This window comes from Thunnus thynnus, chromosome 16 (genome assembly GCF_963924715.1).
Source record: "Thunnus thynnus chromosome 16, fThuThy2.1, whole genome shotgun sequence".
In the NCBI taxonomy this organism is placed as follows: Eukaryota; Metazoa; Chordata; class Actinopteri; order Scombriformes; family Scombridae; genus Thunnus; species Thunnus thynnus.
Window position 1 is genome coordinate 15,831,522 of NC_089532.1, and position 16,012 is coordinate 15,847,533.

The 16,012-nt window shown below is 42.4% G+C and overlaps 1 protein-coding gene across 23 annotated transcripts in view; it reads right to left on the reverse strand.

Moving 5' to 3' along the window:
* Window positions 1-16,012, reverse strand: part of LOC137199626 (uncharacterized) — a 177,660-nt gene that overhangs the window by 47,681 nt on the left and 113,967 nt on the right. Inside the window, exon 7 of one of the 23 annotated variants that reach the window (XM_067614055.1) lies at window positions 14,935-15,238. The exons of the other annotated variants lie outside the window; for them this stretch is intronic. Within the exon in view, the coding sequence (XP_067470156.1) occupies window positions 14,935-15,238 (304 nt within the window). Of the gene's footprint in view, window positions 1-14,934; window positions 15,239-16,012 lie in introns of those variants that run through there. 23 annotated transcript variants of the gene reach the window in all.

A 16,012-nucleotide genomic window follows, 5' to 3' on the forward strand; every position in this document is an offset into this window, starting at 1 on the left:
TGCGATGTGTGCCTCAATATAGCATCTGTAATGCACTTCAACCTAGGTTGCAGTGTCTCACCACAATGCTGTTTGCAGATCATAGAAGCCCACATAATAAAAACTGGATGTGGTTGACAGAAGAAGTGATATGAGTCACTGTGAGGGTGCCTATAAGTTATTGCGGGCAGTGATGTCTTGCTAACTGCAGTGCACCACTGCTGACAGTTTAGAGTGTCAGCCACAGAGCCCACTGTGCAGGTGGTGAGGATTCATGCTGTTGCAGAGCATCACGCATAACAGCTTCAGACACGGAACAAGGAAGTCAACACTTAGTTTGAACTTATAACCAAACTCTGCTGTGGTTTTTGACATTGACTACAATACAGGAGTAACTAGTAAGGGGCAGCTGTGTGGCAAAGAAGGAGGGAGACAGATCCTTATGAAGCCAAAATAGTCAATAAATATTTGGTCAAAACTGAGACCACATTCTAAAAAAAAAAATAAATAACAGCATGTAAAATTTATCGAAACTTAAAAACAGAGATAAAAACTGCACTGGAGCGGGTTAAGGCTAGCTGGAGTGCATTCACAGTTAGGCATAGCTACCCATTTCCTGTGATATAATTGAGGTTTCTATACAGCATAAACAAAGCAGTAGTTATATTTAATCATAACGTAACAACAGATAAACTAGTCCTGTGAAAGCTAACTAGCCTCGCTTAGAGGTCCTCTTGATTGTCCAAACATAGACTGTAGCTAAGCAGGCAACAGCCAACCCCTTTTTCTTAACCTCATTGTCTCTGTAGTTACTTCTGTCTGCCTTGTTAAGCCAAAGAACTTCAGGCAGACTGCTGAAGTGTCCTTGAGCACCCACCAGATCCTGGGGCACTGTTACGTAGCTGAACCCAGTTTGACCCCTGTGGAGAACGGTGATTGAACGGACACTTCTCATTGACAAATATGCAAATACATTCCAACGATAAATGTGTGCCTTTATCTGCAGCAAAGCTGAAGGCGTAAATAACCAAATCAGCAGTTGTAATGCATGCGTATGCAGCTTGGTCATTTGTGATGACTGATAAAGTTTCGATAGTTGAGTGGTGCAGAAGAATCCGTTTCATCAGGGGGATTAATTCTAGTCCAACTGCCAAGTCCTAACTCACTGTTCTCTTGTTAGGCAGACTGAAAGATGAAACTTGAAAACATGTGATGCAACACGAGTGCAATGCAGTCAGCATAAAATAACCAGAAGAATCCAGCCCTCTACAAGACTGAAAGCTGTCGGCAACTCGATAACTCATATTCTGTGTCAAAAAGTAGCATTAAAATTTAAAAAAAGATACTTTTGTAATAAAAAAAAAACCCTGTGTAAATTGTATTACTAGCTAACAAAACAGGTGGATGTAAAGAAAGCTAATATACAGTTGTGTGCGCTTACATAATGTCTACATGTTGTTTGATTATCCATCATTTAGCAGCCACTTATAAGGCCTTTTGTCAAACCATGAGCGTGGCAACACTCGATATAACCTCTGATCATAATTAAAAGTGGACAAATGAGACTCAAGATATCACACCTTTGTGTGGTACAGATGCAATTCAACAGAATGGCATCAGTCTGTCTCCCTTTTCTCTTTCTTCTTTTTGTCTTGGGCTGACAAAGCTGGCCCCTCATTTCCATTCTGCCCATTATGCAAATGAGGACGGATCACATACTGGTTCAGATGAGTAAAGCAAGTGCAGAGGCCAGGTCTCCTTTAGGACCAAGTGGAAATTTGCACTTAAAAGCCATTTTGTGTGATAAAACAATGGCCCAGGTGCTGTGCCCTTGACCAAGGGCTTTATCGTCTCCTGTGAGGCAGAAAGTTGGTGTCACACCTGTTTCAGCCCCTTTCTGTCAGCTCCTGGCCAGTTCATTCAGCCTGGCTGACAACTGACTACAGATGATGCTGTCAAAATGAATTTATGGTTTCACTGCTTTCTAACCCACCACTCCACTCACTGCTAAAAGTTGGTGCCATGTACATTTTTATGATGGCTGTGATAGGTGTGAAAAAGACTGAAAAAGTAACCTGTCTTTTTTTGTGATGCTTGTTTCTGTGGATATCACATGCCTATTTATTTTATAACCTTGATTTCATGAAAAACGAAGGGCCAACAATGTTGTTTAACCTTATTAATATTCTACATTTTCATTAAAGGGGACCTATTATGCTCATTTCCAGCTAAATATGTTTATTCTGGACTCCACTAGAGTAGCTTTGCATGATTCACAGTTCAGAAAAATACTTATTTATCTTATACTGGCCCTTTATGCAGCCCCTCAGTTCAGCCTCTGTCTGAAACAGGCCGTTTTAGCTCCTGTCACTTTAAGGCTCCCCCCCTCCCAATGAGACCACTTTGTTCTGATTGGTTAGCTGCCAGAAGCTGCATCACGGCTGACTTCTGCTGACTCTGGAGGCTACGTACACAAACTACAATTGCAGGATTTCACTTATTTTTCTCCTTCTTTACTCCAAATGTGAACTTCTCAAATCCATCCGTACATGTTTGAGCCTGAATCCGATCCAGAATATGAGAGTAGACAGCACAAACATCAACAGGACATCTCTGTTTGGTAAATATTACGCTCATTACCTGCTTATTATGTTACATAACAGTGTAAAGTTACGTGTGGGAAATGCACTAAAATGCCGACTGAAGTGGAAAACGTCTGCTGTCAGGAAATAACAAAGGTAACGTAGTTAGTAAAATGTTATTCTGCCGTCACCAAACAACTGTATAGTATCTCCCTGCACTGTGCGTGCTGTGCCTGGAGCAGATGACCATAAAAAGAAATCCGTCACAAGTTCTCGAAAGTAGAAAAAATGGAGGTTGGCAACCTCCATTCAGATCAGACTGACGCCTGAGCTTTTTGCTCACAGGGATTACTTTAAATATGTTTACCTCATTATTTGAAACTTTGGCCACGTTTAATATGAACATATGACATTGTAACATTATATATATGACAGAAAATAATGAAAAGCTTAATAGGTCCCCTTTAACTGTTAATAGTTGTCAAGGGGGCACTGCACTCGATAGATTAACAACAGAGGCCATATGTTATTTGTTACCTGCAAAAATTTACTTTCCTCATACAATCATGTTGTTAGTCCATGAACAAAGCTAGATCAGAGAGATTAGCACCCATCACCTAATGCATTCAATCAGCAAATCACCTCAAACCCTGTCAAACAATACTGATTTTTGGCACCCAACCAAAGAAGAAATCACTCATCTGAGGATTTCCCTAAATAATCTGGTAGGAAGCTGATGATTTGAGCATAAAAGGCAGACCTTCTGTAAACATACATTAGAATACACGCTCTGTAAGTGTCACATTGTTAGGTTTACACTTTTAAAACTCTATGATAATTTCAATTCGCAAACATGCTTACATCTCATTGTAAATATTTTTAGAGAATATTCTTAATCAACCCACAGGTGTTTAGATTACCAGTCCTTCCAAATAATCATGTACAATATAGTTGCCTTAAAACCATCCAATAAACATTATTGCTGGTAGAAACTAATTTCTGGATATTATGCTCTTTTTTTCATTCACAGAATGCAATCTACTTTCAGATTGTCTGAATCTGAATCTGAATTACTGAAATTAGATTATATAGTGAGTCATAACTTAGTACCTCAAAATGGGGGTTATTTTAAGCCATTAGTCAATACACTTTCAAAATACGCATATAATTTAAATACATTTTGGTTTAAGGCAGTTCAACACTGTGTCTTCTCAGGCACTCTCATCAAGTCTAAGTCATTAAAAAGAAGTTGTAAGATATGAATTGTCTAGTGAAAACATGCAGCACTGTGAAAGCTACAAGTTCCCCTTTGGGCTTTATGCATAATTATAATTTTGTACTAGTTTGATAAGATAAGAATGAACAATGGTTGCAAAAAATGTTGAAAAATTAGTTCTCAAGTTGCTGGAGCCAATTATTTTCTTATGATAAAAGTGTCCCTTTATCAACTGGGATCAAACTATGCAATTAACATTGGGCATAGATAAAGCATAAACAGTCTCTACAGTTTGAAAAGGAAAAGCTGTTCTGTGGTGCTCTGCACATTGGCATTGCGCTTACATAAAATTGAATTCGGTCTAAACATCGCATGCACACATTTTTGCAATCTGCACTGCACTAAGGGCCTGCTGCTTTCACAACCTGTCCTGAAGAGCGAGAGCGAGAGCGAGAAAGAGGAGCTGTCTGTAAAGGAGGGAGTGAGCGAAACAGGAAAAGAAGTACAGAGTAGTTCAGAGTGGGTGTGCGTGCGTGAGTGAGTGAGAGAAAGTAAGAGTTGGGTGACCTTGTTACCAGTTGGGTTGAGTTGGACAGGCTGGTAGGAGGTTGCTGTCTACGGGGAGGGACAGACAGATGCTCGCTCTTCTCCCTGGGCAAAACATCTCGCCTGGTGCAGGCAGCACACAATCTGGCCCGGGCAGCTGTAACCCTAATGATCACTGGTGGCGCTGCACCTGACCGACCGACCAGCTCAACACTCACTCAGCCCTCCCCTTCCCTGCTCTCCACTCCCCGGCCCTCCGTCTCCTCTTTGACCTCCAACGCCTCCGAACTCTGCGTATAGAAACTAGTTATGTTCACAAAGCGTAGAGGAAAGGGGGTGCGTGGCTGAGACGAGAAGGTGGTTTAGAGCAGACGGGGGTTAGGCGGGGGAAAAAGGTTGATGTGCAAGTGATGGGGAAGACAGAATAGGTGGGGGGAAGAAGCATTGAGCAAGATGCATGTTGCAAGAAGAGAAAGTGCGGCCAAGGTAATCAAGGCAAGACAGTATATGTGGATGCAAGAAAAAAAATGAAAAAAATGTTCAGTAATTTATAAAAGAAAGAGATCAAAGAGTAGACGTAGAAACATGTGTAAAGGGCGAAGGAATGGAGAAAGAAGGGGGGGGGGTGTAAGGAGCTCCCATGCTCCCCTCCTGCGACCACTGATCCGGTCTGAGCTGCTTATCGGGTCTCTCCCACACCGCTCTCTGGTGTAAGGGCTCAAACTCCTGGGGCTCTGACTAGCTGCCTGGAAATGTGTCAGGATAGATGTACAGCATGGATGGATGGATACAGATGAAAGACTGGCAGTATATATATATCTATTGTGAAGGCTAAACAATGACTGGCATGTTAGATATATGTATGGCTGGGTGATTCATCAGCAGGCGTCCAATACCTTCAGACCAACTGATGAGCCATTTAATATCACATAATGTGCATGGATAGCTCTAGGAGTTATATTTAGGAGAAAATGGTTCCATTACACCCCTTAATAAGTTGCACTTAGTTTCTAAAACGGCTGTTAATCACATACTATTGCTCATGGCAACTTAAGTGGGCAGATTTACAGTAATACTGACTCCTCTGCATAGTGAGGATTACAGTAACTAAACAACTTCTAAAAAAGCGGATTTATACTTAAGAAAAATACATGTGTAATATTTTATGTGATATTAAGCTATAGCTTATATTTAAGCTACAACAAAAAAGCCAGACACTTTCAGAGAGTAATTATTTTTCTGTAGTATTTTTTTTTCCACATTTGAGAGGAATTAGTTTTACCAAACATGTTTTTTGTTCACTCTGTGAATTATGAGTTGTAAGACTCCTAATCCATATTAATCAAAGCTGAGCTGTTGTTTTCTCTAGCATGCATCACACACACACAAACATGTTGTACATAAAAAGGTCATCCACAACAACCTCCCGTGGTAAACATTTTAATCCCAATTAATCGCTAATTCAGCTCATCACTCTATCCATTCGTTTCTGTGAGACAGTCCAATCTAGATTTGCAGGGGTGACAGAAAGCTCATCTGCTGCATGAGCCTCAATGCTGATGAACAGAGAACGGTGGAAGATTGTTGTTGTTTTTTTTTTTTTTTTCTGGTCAAGTGTGCACTTTCAAAAGGGGGTGCTAGTTAGCTTCATTTGGCTCCTCTGCCTGCTCTGCACTGAATGGGGGAGAAGCCTTGTTAGACTAAATGACAGAGTATAGAGCACAACAATAGAGAACAGAGAACGCAAATGACTCAAAGCTAAACACCCTAACAAAATTATCTTGTAGTGTTTTGATTTTTAAAAATAATTATTTTTTGTCATCTTATCTCTCAATAAAAATGGTTGTGGATGATATCTGAACATCTGAGAGTTCAATATTTCCTGTAAAATCAGTCGATCTTAAAATTTCCTTCCTTGCTGAGCTGCTCAGAAAAAAAAACACGCATAAAAGTGTGTTTGTTGACAGGGGCAGAAAGAGCAAAGGAGCTGTAGATGCCAGAGAGAGAGAGAGAGAGAGAAAGAGACAGACAGCATCTGTGAGTGAGAGAGAGGAAGGAGAGTGAGAGCTTGAAAGTGCGAGAAGGGGGATCGTGGTACTGAGTGTGTTTGGAGATTGGCCTGGGCCAAGAATGTGTCCGTGACTGCTGCTCTGTGTATCTGCCTTGCCTGGGTGACACCGGTGACACAGACATTTCCCAGCAGCCTCCTTGCAGTCCTGAGCCACTGCTGCTCTTCCGGGAGCCAATCTACACACACACACACACACACACATTGCCACCACAACCACACACTATCACTCTGTCTTTCCCCTCTCTAGGCCAGGCAACAGGCTCTGTGTTAGCCTAAGCAGACCAGGACTGTCAGAACCATATGACCCCAACAGGGCTTCTCATACTGTGCTGCTGCTCTGTAATCATACTCTGCCGGCCAAGACTGCTCATGTTCACAGTATGTTTCCAGCACAGCAGTTCCTCCGCTAGGGATTGTTATCCATCCATCAACTTGGTTTGGTGATTTGTGGGGCTCTATATGCTGCGGTTGAGACATCAATCAGCTATATGTTACAACTTGCAACCCCACTGTATGGTCAAATGGGACAAAAACACAAGCAATTCTATTATTAAGACATATTTGTCATATAATCTTTGAATTTTCATGGATAAATAGACAGATAGATAGACAGACAGTGGACAGATGAATGGACAAACAGGCAGGCAGGCAGGCAGGCTCGGGATACTTAAAATCATCCAGCCAGGATCTGGAGAGAGTTCACATCCTCCTCCAGCAGCCCAGCTGTCTATCTGCCATGTTTTCTTTATCAGCCCCTCGTCATCCGGCAGCCCTGCACATGACCAAATTAGTCCCAGTATCAGCCGTTATCTGTCCATGGATGGCCTGCCTGCCTGACCAGAATCACTCTCTCCCCAGTCCTCTGCTACACTGGCTGCTCCGGACTGAGGAAACCCAGGCTACGGATCCTGGGTTTGAGCCTCAACAGACTTTGCAGAGCTCCGGCACAAGGAAAAAGGCCCTGCTTCCTTTTAAGGCGGCTGGCCTTGCTTTGGTTTATAAATATATGAGATATAAATTATATATTTATATACCAAGTGAGGGTCAGTCGGTTCCCTGAGGTAAAATAAAAAGCGCTGCGAAGGTGGAAGAAAAATAATAAATGAGATTGTTGGGGTATAGACCTGGGGATATTTGCTTACTTTAGGTTCTGTCGGCAGCAGATGTACACCGACCTTGTAACTTTGAATTTCTGGAATGGCTGTGCTCAGTGGACGCCCTGGCAGAGTGCTCTCTCCTGCATAAGCAGAGCTGAGGGAAGATTAGAATTTGCACTTGGCTGGCATTGCTACATGAGTCACTCATGCCCTGCATGTGACGTCTTAAGTAAGTTTCAAGTAGCAAATTCTCAAAGTAGAAGATTAGCCACTGGCATATGCATTCATCTTAATTCATGTAGTATTTTTCTTCTTGGAACTTGGGATTTTACAGTCCCATGACCTTAGGTGCACTGGAGATTAGTTTCAATTTCAGAACCATTTTCTGAAAAACTTCTCATGCTTAATTAAAGGAGCTAGTAGTCCTTCTGAAAAAGTACAGATAAAAGAGTCTATGAAATTTTGATATAAAGGATTGCTGCTATCTCTTTTATGTAATATTCAGGCTAGAAAATATCTTAACTGTAGTTCAAAGAACATACAAACAGGAGGACATGGCATACATGCATAGTTCCAAACACATGAAAATGCATACATACACACACATACACAAGATGTTACAGAGGCCCAATAGAGATGGGGAGAGTGTATGTCAGGGGGACAGGAGGGATGCGAAGAGGTGCCAAAGACCACAGCACAGTGTCTGTGCCAAGCAGAACTGAGCGCCCGCTGCCATCCAAACATAAATAAAGTGCTTTTGGCTCCCAGCAGCCACCAGTGTGTGCTGTGCATCCGCCAAAGCATGTTTTTTTCTGACAAAGTTAAAAACAGGACAAATTTGATGCAATCACTTGCTGGAAATAAATATGTGCCATGTCTTGGACAGATAGGGTGTGAATCAGATGGTCGGTCAGTTATTAAGTTCCGTAACTTCAGGATAGATTTCCTCTTCAGACTTTTAAGAGCCTTGGAGGGAAAAGACACAAACTGGGCACGCTACACAAAGTTTCTCCTTATTTACTTCTTTACAGCTACATGCTGTAGGGGCCAACAGGATTTGCACATATTGAATCATATGAGCAACTCAATGATCTTCCTCATCGGGGAAGTGAGACAATATAATAATACATTGAACTATTCTTACTGGAATTTACTCTTAAAATTCCCTCAGTGGTAATTGAGAATGACGCTGAATTTCAGCTTATCACAGAGGACACAAATCATTTACTCTACTTGGTGTTTATTTCATGCATCAGATGCTGGTCTTCTTAAAGCTGAGCGGGTGTGTATGCATGTGCATGTGTGTGTGTGTGTGTGTGTGTGTGTGTGTGTGTGTGTGTGAATGTACTGATGTTCCTGTTCCAAATAGCCCCAGGCTCCATTCCCACTCTTCACCCTTGTATCAGCGCAGACTGATTAAGGCCATGATCTCCACTGCTTCTTGAACAACGCTCACACCGCTGATGGTACCCTGGCCCATGACTCTTGGGTGGGTAAAAAGGCATATTGCCATAGCAACACAGCACTTTCTCTGCCAAGGAGTTGACCTGCTACTCACATGATCAGCCAAATGGCCTCTGTTTCTGTTTTGTCTCTCTCACTCTCTTACCCTCACTGTCTCTGCCCCATCATCTCCTCACCTCCATCCAAGCCGCCTCTGTTTGGTCTCAGATAGCTCTCTGCATGTAGACTAAGATATAAAGCCCTATAAGCCCCTGCTCTACTCCACACCCTGTTTGGATACTATTGACTTTAATACCTTGAGATCAAAGTTGTGCACAGTGTAAATCCAGAAGTGGGGGAATAAGCTAGAGGAATTCATGGTGGCAACAGTCACCACTGCTAACACTCAGATGCCACATAGCAATAACACTTATACCACATTTGGGAGCAAATACCATTTTGGTTCACAAAATGACATAAAGTGTACAATATAACATGAGACGTGTATTTGCATATGCTTAAAAATGTCAAAATATAAAATGTATGCTAAATGGTATGACCCACATTTATAACTGCAGTACCATACAGTTGTAATGTCTGTGAACTCCTTAGTTTTACAGAACCCTCAGTGTGACTTGGCCCAACGTAATTTGGACCACCAGGGTCCTTAGACTAGGTGTCAGGTTACACACACTGCTTTAGTGAAATCCATCTCCTCCATCACAGGGGCTGTGGAAGCTGACTGGCCGACTGTCTGGGTAGCTGGCTGGCTAAGTGAAACCCTGGCCGGCTTGTGATCACTCTGATGTGGGGATTTCTTCCGGCATTGGCCACTCAGCTCCATTCCGGAGCAGTGACTCTGACAGGAAGTAACACATTAACAGAACAATCAGGTTCCTTGTTAGGGAGCTTTACACCACCACAGCCTGCCATTAACACTGCTGGGGAATCTGGTCAGTTGATAAGGCCTGACAGATGAAAGTTACAGTAGAATTAGCAGGCTGCAAAGCTGCAGTATCTACAGCACCAGTTGAAACTTCGGACACACTTTCTCATTCAAGAGAATGGGAGTTGAAATTGCCAAAAAGCATATTATTAAAGAATTTTTTTTAAAAAACACACATAAATGTGACATTTCAAAGCATCTACAGGAGTTTTAAAATAGCCCTTTGTTGCAAGTGCATACCCACACAATGCAAATGTGGTTTTGCATGTTTAAAATCTTTGCATATTGATTTTTAAGGATAATCTAGTGATGTTTCTATTTATCTTGTGTTATGGCACAGGTGGTGCTGGCAAAATGTTGTGTTGTTAGACCTAGGGGATTTTTTTTTTTTACCTCTAAGCCATACAAAACCACTGGAATGACCCTTTAATTTTATTTTCCTTTCCCTATATCTCCTGTAAAATAATATAACCCACAAGCAAAGCAAAAGCAGAGAGGACGTCTGCTGTTCAGATGCAAGTTAATAGGAGAAGCCCTACATATCTGAGTCATGTAGCCAAGAATGCAATAGAACGCAATCAGCAACGAAGCAAACCTAAACGGGTGCGTTGTCTGGTTTTCACTCGCCAGCAAGCAACTCCTTAGTTCACCGAAACCTTCTCATGGTGATGTCATGTGATAACTGAGAACTTCAGCACCATGTTCAAACTATACAAATCATCTGTGGCAAGTTGTTATGGCTGACACCAGTCTCGACAATCACCAAAAAAAAAAAAAAATCTCTGAAACTAAAAACAATGAGATGTAAATCTTCCCAAGTCACCAACCAAGAGATAAATATCAAGGCTGATTCAATGTTTGGCATAGCTGTAATGGTACTGTTGAGATTATACTGTTTTGTTCTTGTCAGATAACATTCATTTTGACATTTGTAGGACTCCCAAAGCTCATTGAAATTCTTATCTAATGGGCTATTTGCTTTTCAAATATTTATTGTCGAGGCAGATATTTAAAATATTCAGTTTGGTATCAGCTGTGAGGGTACTGCATATGCTGTGCAATGACAGGACTTTGTGTACCACATAGAAGGACACAACACAAGATAAAAAGAAAAAAGAAATCATGCACTCTCTCTCTCATACCCTCCTTATGCCCTCCCTCCCCCTCCCTCTCTCTCCAGACTCTCTCCTACCCTTGCAGGGGAGGAGAACACAGCCGTATGTGTGGCAGGTGGACTTCCTGTCTTCATAATTAGAACCAAATTAGGTTAAACTGCAGTTCTTCCCCCAGCCCACAGTCCATGGAGAGCCTCTGCCCCTGCACCTCCAGGCACACAGAATTAGCTCGGCCACATACTGGGAGCCTAATGGACAACCGTGTACACCATGGCTGCTGTTCACGAGCTAGATAACACCCTGCACCTGCACATATCACACATCCCATGCACTCTCATCATTAAACATTGCATTATATAGCTCCTGAGTGTTTACACGGTAGAGCTGCTGCTGTTGTGGTGGTGCAGGTGGGGTTGGGATGTGAATAAAGCTAGGGTCCTATTGGTTTGAGATGGAGTCTTTATTTTGGGTGTGAACAGAGCTCTAATTGAAGACTGATGGATTTACATTAATTTCCTCCTCACACCTGCCTCCTTTATCTTCTCTCAGATAGCACAGGAGCGATGGGTTCGCTGGCCGGCCCGCCAGCCTTTCTATTATGAATTATGGACAAAGCCGAGCGCATGCCTCTCTTCAACGTACACGACCACACAGAACACTATCATTCAGTACAGTTGCTAGCACAGTAGCAAATGTACCTGAGAAACTGTGAAATCCAGCATGTTTGGGCTGCCGATAAAAAAACAACAAAAAACAGGGCTCTTCAGCTCTTCTCCTGCTGTTGTCTGTGTATATTCAACACAGCTCTGACTGGTCAACAAAAATGAGCAGCTATTAAAGTGACAACACTGAAAACAATAGTAACTAAAATAAGTTTGGCCACATTTGGCAGTTGCCCAGCTCAAATTAGTGGTAACGTACCATATATCATTCTTTCAAAGCTGGTACTTTGAAGTTTTTCAACATTCAACTGAGGGGAACATTAAACCCATCCTTCATCTGTCTGTTTGGTGTTGGGGGGGAATATGACCTAACATGGAGTCTGAAGGCTGAAAGGCCAGGGGCTAATGGTGAAGAGCCCCGAGCTGTCAGATGTGACTGACAGAGCTAACTGCTCCACAGAGATGACGGAGAGGAGGAGTAGCAGGGGAGGACAAAGCAAACTGCTCTGTATGGGAAGTCAGGGTAAGAAAGGGAGGGAGGGAGGAGGAGAAGGGGTGGAGGCAGTAGGAAAAAGAAATTATGGAAAAAGAGGAGTATAATGTCTCCTCCAATGGTTCAGGGCAGACCCCACCAGCTGGAGAATAATTGCTGAGTTGGGGAAGGGAGAGGAGAACAGGCTCTCATGATTGACTTGTCATTGATCATAATCTTAATTGCATGCATCCAAATCCCCTGGGTGTGATTTGTCCACTTGGCACGTGCGTGTGTGTGTCTGTGAGTATGTTCGTGTATGCATGTGTGTTTATGTATGTGCTCGCATATGTGAATGTGTGTGTGTTTGTGTGTGTAGGTAATGTGTCGGCATACGGTGTTAAGCTACAGTGTTTCTAGAGACAGCGAGCAGAATAGGTTGAGATGAGTGTATGAGCTCTCTTTATAACACACAGAAGGAAGGATGTCTCTTTTAAAGGCCTAATCATATAAACTATGTGAATATTTACATAATAACATATGAATTAAATACACATAGTTTGACTTATAGATGTAAGCCAAGAATGTTTGTGCTTCTCAGCTGATCATAACTGAAAATATGGACCTATTTTTTTCTGCTGCAGTTGCAAACATGAATCATGTAAACAAACCTTCAGAAAACTACAGACTATCAGACAATAAAAGTGACTCAACTGTTTTGAATTTCAGTGGTGGATTGAATTATGGGTTTCAAGCACAAATTTGACATTTTGGGTGGTATGAGAAGATTGATCTGAAGCTACAACTGGTTAACTTAGCTTAGCGCAAAGACTGAAACCAGGTAACAGAATCTGCAGCACTAAAGTTAACACAATATACTGTATCTCATTTGTTTAATTTGTAAAAAACTGAAGTGTAAAAACTCTCTTGTCTGGGACCAGTTACCAAGAAGTAGTCTGGCACAAAATCTCCCTGTAAAAATCTGAATTTAAGCTTTTACACTTCTGCTTTTGTATGGATTAAACGAATAAGATAGAACGTCTTAATTAGTAAGCTTAGGACATGCTGGCCGCCAGATTTTGCAAACCTTGGACAAAGCCAGGCTAGCTCTTTCCCCCTGTTTCCAGGCTTTGTGCTAAGCTAAGCTAACATCTACAGGCTATAGCATATATAAGCATATATTCCAAAAACGTCAAGCTATTCCTTTGAAATTAACACCAAGTTAGTTAGTGATCACTTAAAATAACTTTATTTCACTAAAAGTTTTGACACTACTTTTCCTCCAAAAATGGATCCATTACCATGCAAACCTGAAAGAATATGTAGTTGTGCTATAACGTAACATTTTTAAATGATAAGGACATTGCACACATTGTTTGCCAGTTGCCTGTATTTAGGGGAGTCCAATTCTAAGTAATCACAGATGTTGCAAAACACAAAACTTCAGTTAGACATAAGCATTCTTTTAAACTGTCCGGGTAAAGAAAATAAAAGCAGTGGAGCGTCAATGGAAATGTCAGGAAATTCTTACATGTAGTTTGATGAGTAAGTGAACCCATTGATTCATCCTTCTTTGAAAATGCAGTATGTATATGTTTCTTATTAGTGACTTGACAGGAACTGATCGGGAAAGTGATCTCACTCACTTTCTCACTTATTCACACACACACACATACACACACTCAGCTCTTTCCCCATGTGTTTTCTCATGTGGGATTGATGTGTTGTTAAATAGCAATCCTACAGTGAGAAACTGACATTTCTTTAATGCATTCCTTTAGCGTTTGCACAAATGGGATTTTCATGTTCAGGCCCTGGTGAGCATTAACACAAAGGCCAATGACTGGAACAGTATTGTCAATGCCAATGGAATTACTGTGTGACTAGCAGGAAAAAATACACCATCACCCCCATCAGGCCTGCCGTGTGTCTTGCTTGTGCCCAGGACAAGATGATCTCCAAAGGCCCCCCACCCCCTAGTCCCGACTGCACACAGGTCGCTGACTGGCCATAACGCACACACAACACATGTTCCATTTGCGCACTGCAAAAGAACTCTCCATTCCGACACACTATTTGATCCAAAACAAAACTAAACTAACAGGCCAGCCCCACCACTAAAATTCAATCATATTAGAAATGTATTAAATTGATAACAAACCCGTTATTTAATGATACAAAAATACATATTGGGACCTTAAACAGCCCAAAAATAGGTCTACATACATAATTATCACACACATTATAAACCAATATATTCATTACTGTTAATAACCCACCATAGTTTTTTCAGTCACCACAGTCAATCTTTCAAATGTAAATGCGTAAAACAGGTACTGTGTTACATATGCTCATAGACTTCCCATGCACAGTCTTATTATCGAGCAAAATAGGCATGCAATGAATGCATGAATGAATCCCACTGTACTAACCTTTTCTTTACCGCACAAGAAAACCACGTCCAATTAAACATTAGTTCTAGTGGCTACTGTTTAGTCTGAAACTGAAGCGCCGAATTTTCCTTATAGCAAAGTCATTTATGATGTCTTTAAAGTCCAGTTTCTGGGCAAGTTGACACTCGATGGAGAGCATTGCCAAACCGTTTAACCTCTCCTGGTAGAGCGCAAGTAGTTTTTTATGAGCTTCATTTTACTGAAGGCTTGCTCACCTCCAGTCACAGTCACATGCAGAGACTGGAAAATGCGCAGCAGGATGCACAGATATCCATAAATGCTCTGTAGTTCCATACTTTATATGGCATTTCACTAACAAAGACCACGCCATTTGAACGGTATAAAAGTAGATTTATTTGGATTGTCGAGAGGGTTCAGGATTGATGAGGAGAGTGTATGGTGGGCTGGATGCGGATCGAGGAGAGGGATGAAGGGGTCGATTGCCGGGGGATGAATGGGAGTTGAAGGTCGGTCTGGGTCGTGTACGGTGGGACGATGGGGTAGAGGAGAGGGATGAAGGGGGTCGATGGCGTTGGGATGACCGGGGACCAAATGGAATCACAAAGAGGCTGGAGCGTCTAGGAACCTGGGGGTCAAGACTCAGGGTGGGGGACATGTCTCGATGAGCTTTCTGCTTCGTCATCCCCCTGTGGTTCCTAGAATAGGATGAGAAGAATCACTTATGTGGAAGTATTAACCCTAACGAGCATGTCTTTGATGGTGGGAGGAAACCGGAGTACCTGGCGGAAACCCACGCGAACACGGGGAGAACATGCAAACTCCACACAGAAAAGACCTGGGACGGCCAGTGTTCGAACCCAGGACCTTCTTGCTGTGAGGCACAAGTGCTAAGCACTGTGAGCCACCGTGACGCTCATTGTGAGGGGAGAGAGAAGAAGAATGGGGTTTGGGGGGGGGGTGGCCGTGAGAACTGAGACGTATGGGAGAGAAAGGGGTTAGAAACCAAGGAGGGACCGGCTTTCAGGTGTGGAATCAGAGTCTGGTGCCAAGGATTTAAATTTCTAGTTTATAATGGTCGACGACGATGTAGTAGGCTGTATGAACGAGGATGACTGGAAGACCGCTCATACCCCCAAAGAAGAGCTGCGAAGATAACATGGTACAGTTCATAGAGAGCAGAGGGTTGGTGAGGTGGGGACTGTTCAGGTGGCTGATCGGAGGCGGACCACCTACTGCTGCGTCTGAGCATGGCGAAAGTTGTGGGATTAGGTAGTGCGGTTGTCTTGGAAAGCCCTTGGGGGCGTCAGAGGATGAGGGGGTAGGATGAGAGCTGAGAGGGTCATAAAAGGCTAGATGAAGATCGGATACAGAGGGATGAATGAGGGTTGATGAGTGGCGTGAAGAAGGGACAAGTGGAGGGATGGAGGAGAAACGAGGACTAGTTGGAAACCGCAGATGGACCAAGAATA